This window comes from Paramormyrops kingsleyae, unplaced genomic scaffold (assembly GCF_048594095.1).
Source record: "Paramormyrops kingsleyae isolate MSU_618 unplaced genomic scaffold, PKINGS_0.4 ups143, whole genome shotgun sequence".
Classification (NCBI taxonomy): Eukaryota; Metazoa; Chordata; class Actinopteri; order Osteoglossiformes; family Mormyridae; genus Paramormyrops; species Paramormyrops kingsleyae.
In genome coordinates this window covers 68,136-74,189 of record NW_027326081.1, presented here as the reverse complement: position 1 = coordinate 74,189, position 6,054 = coordinate 68,136, and the positions used below count along the sequence as shown (strand labels likewise).

The 6,054-nt window shown below is 44.5% G+C and overlaps 1 protein-coding gene across 1 annotated transcript; it reads left to right on the top strand.

Moving 5' to 3' along the window:
* The first annotated feature begins 522 nt into the window (after positions 1–522).
* On the top strand, positions 523–5,515 carry LOC140587055 (junctional adhesion molecule 3B-like). Its single transcript, XM_072708583.1, has 8 exons — positions 523–640; positions 808–921; positions 1,576–1,728; positions 2,411–2,613; positions 3,102–3,201; positions 3,479–3,608; positions 4,067–4,121; positions 4,414–5,515. Exons 1-8 carry the CDS (start codon positions 586–588, stop codon positions 4,447–4,449), a joined length of 846 nt encoding a protein of 281 aa, XP_072564684.1. The 5' UTR covers positions 523–585; the 3' UTR covers positions 4,450–5,515.
* Positions 5,516–6,054: the final 539 nt, after the last annotated feature.

The following is a 6,054-nucleotide window of genomic DNA, read 5'->3' as shown; positions in this document are numbered from 1 at the left end:
CTCTGCTCCAGGAGATTTACCACCCTGAGGAGCTTAGGTGCAGCCCTGATTTAACACACCTGATAGATGATCAGGTCCTTCAATAGCATCTCGGTGTCAGATGCCATTATATGCCAGCTATATTGAGGCTCTCCAGGTTGGTAGATCCAGGAGCAGGAATGTGCAGCCTTGATATAGGTGGTCTTCAGCCCGCCCCAGCCGACAAGACTGCAGCGTCGGGGGCAGACAAACGCCGCCAGACGCACTCCATACGTTTTGTTTTCAGAAGTGGGCTAAAAATGGACACAAGTAGATCGTGTCAGCAAGACAGAAAGGGCGTGTTTAGACAGAGGTCACAGCGATATGGGGGGGGGGGGAGGTTGTGGTATTAATGTGGAGTTTTGATGCTCATTCCTGTGGTAATCTGCATATTTCACATACTTCTCTTGATGAACCATCTTCATGAGAACCATCTGGATAGAATAGTTTTCGTTGGATATCATTTAATTACTGGATACTGATCATATGCATATATATGTTTGAGCCACTGTACTACAGTTGTACATTATATGTTGTTTGCTTTTCTTTTTAGGCTACGTCACTATCATGGCAGTGAACCTCCGAAGTGAAAATACTACACCGTGGACCGAGGAATTCGGCTGTAAGGGAAAACCATTTCTGTTTTGTTTTTTTTTTGCTGCTAGATGGGTAGAAGGACTGCAGTGAAACTATAGAAGTTTGTTGTTGAGATGGAGTCGATTTTATACAAGCGAGTGTCTCTCCCCACATGCCGCTGCCAAAACTCAGTCTGTACTTTTCCTCTTTCAGCCATCGAACTATCGTGTAAGATAGAATCCATCATTACAGAAAAACCACGCATTGAATGGAAGAAGATAAAAAATGGTGAACCCAGTTATGTTTATTTTGCGGACGAAGTATCAGGTAAGTTAAGCACAGCTCTCAGCATCGTTATTGTCCTACCACACCTTTTTAGCTGTCTCTTTTGGAGGGAGCTCATTTCTCTTCAATTGAGCTTCCCATCCTTTGAAGTCCTTAGTTAAATTGCCCTAATGAGATGCGTAAAATATCTGAAAAATATCAAATTATACGAAAAGTTTATAATATGAAAAAAAATGTTTTTTTTTTTGTGGAAGCTGTCAGTGGTTTGATTTTAAAGGCAAGTGCTAAAAACATCCATCCATCCATCTTCCAACCCGATTATCCTACTGGGTTGCGGGGGGGTCCCTATCCCGGAAGCAATGGGCACGAGGCAGGGAACAACCCTGGACAGGGGGCCAGCCCATCGCAGGGCACACTCACACACCATTTACTTGCACATGCACACCTAAGGGCAATTTAGGAACTCCAATCAGCCTCAGCATGTCTTTGGATTGTGGGGGGAAACCAGAGTACCTGGAGGAAACCCCACGACGACACGGGGAGAACATGCAAACTCCACACACATGCAACCCAAGTGTGGAGACTCGAACCCAGGTCCCAGAGATGTGAGGCAACAGCACTAACCACTGCACCACCATGCCACACCGCGCTAAAAACATAATAAGACCTATTTAAACCTGCTTTTGCTTCCTGCAGGGGATTTAACAGGCAGAGCGAAACTTATGGAACCCGCATCCTTATTTATAACCAATGCAACCAGAACAGACACCGCGCAGTACCGGTGTGAGGTCACCGCCCATAAGGATGACAAGATTTTTGATGAGATTTTGATCAACCTTACTGTAAGAGGTATGTGTGTCCTGTGTTTCAATTTTTTATGTTTATTTGTTTTGTAGCCTTCGATATAATGACGTCTGTGGACCCCAATTGGGCATTAAAATGGCTTTCTTTGGATGCTCAACATAGTGCCAGGGGTTGAAACTGCAGCTCAGCTGCTCAGAATAATTTAGATGGGCAACCAATTACAGATATATTCTCAGAAGAGATTCTTGCAGTTTTGTTGTTGCCAGTAACGCTCCCCGCAAACTTCCATGCGGAGCGTATACTGTAATCCTGCGAGACCACAGCCCATCCTTTACCTGTAAACACGTGGGAGTTCCAGCCATTTTGCGAGGGGCGTTTCTCAGTTATTTCCATCGAAATCCATTTGTATTAATGTCCCCCACCTGTGACGCTGTAAGCTGACACCGTATTGCGTGGGCCGCCATTTCTTGGCCTGAGCCCGCGCTGCGTTCTGACAGGCCGCCACCCAAGGCGTGTTCTGGGCTATATAGGGAAAATCTCTGAAACCGCATCCGAGTTTAACCGGGGCTAAACATGGACGGTGTAGTATGCTGGGTTGGCAAAGTTGAGATCTGTGCTTGGATGCCCTTCCGCGCAGATTCATCGATCTTTATTTGCCCTTCATGGACCGTGGGTTCACCAGCCGTTGGCCGGCTCGATTTCTGACCTTCTGCGGCATCTTCCGCAGTGAAGCCGGTGACTCCCAGGTGCAGCGTGCCCACATCTGTGCCCGTGGGGAAGACGGCCGAGCTCCGGTGCGAGGAGAGCGAAGGATACCCCAAACCGCAGTACCAGTGGTTCCGGAACAATGACGAACTTCCCCTGGACCCCAAGACCAGTCCCAAATTCTACAACTCCAGCTACAGCCTGGATAGCAGCACAGGAACGCTGGTCAGTGGGTGGGGTTTGTTGGGATGTGGAGGGGGCGAAGGCGGGCCTTTGGGTGGAGCAAGGGTAACAGGAGGGCATTTGAGATATTTTAGGGAGACAGTTGATGTACAGGAGGTCTAAACCACGTAGGCAATCTGCTGTTATCGTGTTCGCATTCCAGGCCTCACTGATCTGTCGCGTGCACTTCCATATGGGCGGCCAACCAGCTGCACCCCCTTCTGAAGGTTGCCGTTATGATACCTCCAGTGTGTACCAAAGAGGGTACAGTAGGCTACCCAAGGAGAATTTCAAACTCTTCCTGGGTGCCTTATTTCTGTATCTAGAGCTCCAGAACCTGCAACCCCTCCAGCGTGGGAGGAGCGTTCTAGCGGTTCCCAAACTGGACCGGAAAGTAGCCCATCATGCGTATCCGGTACTCCACCGCATACTCCATGGAGCCGTGGGGCAGAGCTCTGCTAACGGGTCTTCCTAATTTGTTTGGTCCGCAGAGGTTCAGTGTCGTCAAGAAGGAGGACGCGGGAGAGTACTACTGCAGAGCAAAGAACGAGGCAGGGAACTCACAGTGTGGCCCTCAGAAGATGGAAGTCTGTAAGTGGGTCGTCTGTCATGGCAGGATCCTCCAAAACTATCAGCCAAGCCCCAGGGCTAACTGTTGACACAAATCATGAACACATGAATGAGCCGCAATTCTGGTCAAAGAACTTCCTAACAATAACTTTGATGTTATATCAGGAAATGTCTGATCTTCGTGGACTTTGGACATGCAGTAATTTAAGACCACCTAGGTGTCTGACTGTTTCTGTTATAAGAGGGCGTCTTCCGGACTGCTTGTTGATGTTTTTTTTTTTTTCTTGCTCTCTTCCAGATGATATCAATGTCACGGCCATCGTACTGGGAGTGCTGGTGGTGGTCATTGTGCTCTTATGTATAACAGTTGGCATTTGCTGCGCTTGCAAAAAGGGCTACTTCGGAATCCAGACACAAACAGGAAACAAGTGAGTGAGGAAATTACGACGACGTGAAAAATAGGGATTGCATGTAAAATTAAACAATTCTTACACCTATAAAGTTATTTGGTGCCAAAATAAATTTCAACACCTTTTTTAAAATTTTTCATTCCTTAACGCTTTAAGAAACAAATATTTTCATTTTAAGGAGCACCACTTTAAGTGCCTGAGTTCAAATGACTTTTGGAGGAAATGCAAAATTAGGCCTACAATTATAGTAATGAGTTTATTTGAGATGGGTGAAAATTGGCACAAGATTGAAACCCAGGGGTCTTTCCAAAATGACCTCAGACTTGCAGATGTACTGAATCTCACTTTATTGCCTTTGTATGATTTCTGGTTACCCAAATGAAACAGTCTTGCCCTTCAAAGCCGTATATTTCAGGTATGATGCATGTATTGGGGTGCTGTGACATTTATGTGTTTTTATTTGTCCTGTCTCACAGCTACAAGGCCCCATCCAAAGGAGATGGAGTGGACTACGTTAGGACAGAAGATGAGGTGAGTGAACAGGATTTGGGGATTGACCATTCCTCCTGGGGTAGACTGTGGATAGAATGCAACACCAGGCTTTCACACTGGCTTTTAACTAAAGGTCAATTTATCAAGCCACATCAACTTTAGAGAAAAGGTCAATTCATCAAACTCCATCCACAAGTGACTTAACATTCATGCTGTTTCTCACCAAAATTTTAAAAAAATGCTAGATGGGTGGGTAGTGGAATCTGTGGTCGTGGCGGTTGGAAAAATTGTAAAGCGCTGATCTGATCTCTTCCTGATTATTTTTCCCCAGGGTGATTTCCGGCACAAATCTTCGTTTGTCATCTGAGATGGGGGAGGAAGTGGCCGACGTGAGATTAAGCATAAGGTGCAACACACCCTCGTGAACCTCTGGGGTCCCGTGGCAGCGTCCAAGTGGCTAATGTACACGCCTTCCACTGACGCTTAGCTTGCCTGACAAAACTGATGAAATAAAAAATGTATCATAAATAATTGGAAAAGAAACAGCCGAGATGTGGAATTACGACCTTCGACTTCTGTATAAATCTCCATGTACTCTTTGTCCTGTAAAAACCCCTCTGTCACCAAAACAAACGTCGTATAGCCACACTTCTATTTTATGGCAGTGGTATGTTTTTATTATTATTTTTAAATGTAGATGGCAAATTCGAGAGCGAAAAATTAGAAAAAACAGCCAACAAGCCTCCTACATTAGAGGAGATCCAGACTAAAATACCAATTTATACGGTAAACACTGCTACTTCAACCCTGTTGTTATGTGTATAACATAACCATTTTTTTGTACCAGCAAAATTTGTCAAACTATTTTTGATGGAATATATTTTGAAATGTCTATAGATAAAAGGTTTACTTTTTTAAATGTTTGTAAAATACTAACACTTAAAAACCAATGTTTTTATTATTTGGTTGTGAGAAGATGTCAACATTTCAGTGACGATTCAGTATTCAGTTTCATTTATACGTGATGAAATAGCCAACTTTTTATTAGTAAATTGTCATATCAGGTTCTTATTTTTTTTGTTTTCGATTGATGGTCTTACAGTTTGTTTTCTGCTGGGATTTAAATATGTTGATATTTTTTAAGAAATTTCATGTCTTGTAGATAGTCCAAAAACAATACTGAGGCACTGCATTAGAACGTTGTCGAGCACTAAGGTGTCAGTGCAGAGTATCCTTGATTTAAGTGACCTTCTGTGTTTGCTGTTCATCTTGTAAATATCAGATTTATCCACATAGGTGTTTTTTTTTTTTTTTTAGTTGGAGGTACTTTCAGTATTATGTGAAATATAACACAGGGTTTGTTTGTCGGCTGATAAGTGTCGTATTAGTTGTAAATAAATTAGCTGTGCAAATCAGCAGTCCCCCCCCCCCCCCCAAAGATATACCGTGGCAACAGAGGAAAGCGAAGAGTCACATCCCTAGGTGAGGCTATATGATGCTCTTTACGTGGTTCTAAGGAAGCCAGTGGACGACTGGTGGTAGAGGGAGGATCTGCCTTAGCTGGTGCATATTGGCACGAGCAGGGACTGCTTCGTGAAATTTTAGCTGTTAATGAACTATTCCATTCTCGAGATCAAACCGTCACACTGCTTGGAGAATATTTTCAACTCAGTTGTTGGAGTACACCCTAAGCCCTTAGCATAGTTTGACACCTTCAGGAAGGGTAGCGAGGCAAGTCTTCATGCCACTGTTAATTTTTTTACAGTATACCGAGTTGTGCGGGCCAGCGCCACTCTGCGTTTCCGTGACGGCACTGAGAACGTTAACCGTCGATTAGCTACACTGCTGCTCTCAAGTGCCTTTTTATTCCAGCTGCACTGGGTTCGAACACAATCCAGCTCAGGAGACCTACAGGCAAAAACAGAGATCTGCTTGTATTTGGCGGTGCTGATTACTACTCTGCTAGGACCCA

Coding starts and splice junctions, on each gene's coding strand:
- LOC140587055 (XM_072708583.1), top strand. CDS start 586: ATGGCAGTGAACCTCCGAAGTGAAAATACTACACCGTGGACCGAGGAA. Junction 2,614..3,101: donor ATAGCAGCACAGGAACGCTG/GTCAGTGGGTGG, acceptor TTTGGTCCGCAG/AGGTTCAGTGTCGTCAAGAA. Junction 3,202..3,478: donor CCCTCAGAAGATGGAAGTCT/GTAAGTGGGTCG, acceptor GCTCTCTTCCAG/ATGATATCAATGTCACGGCC.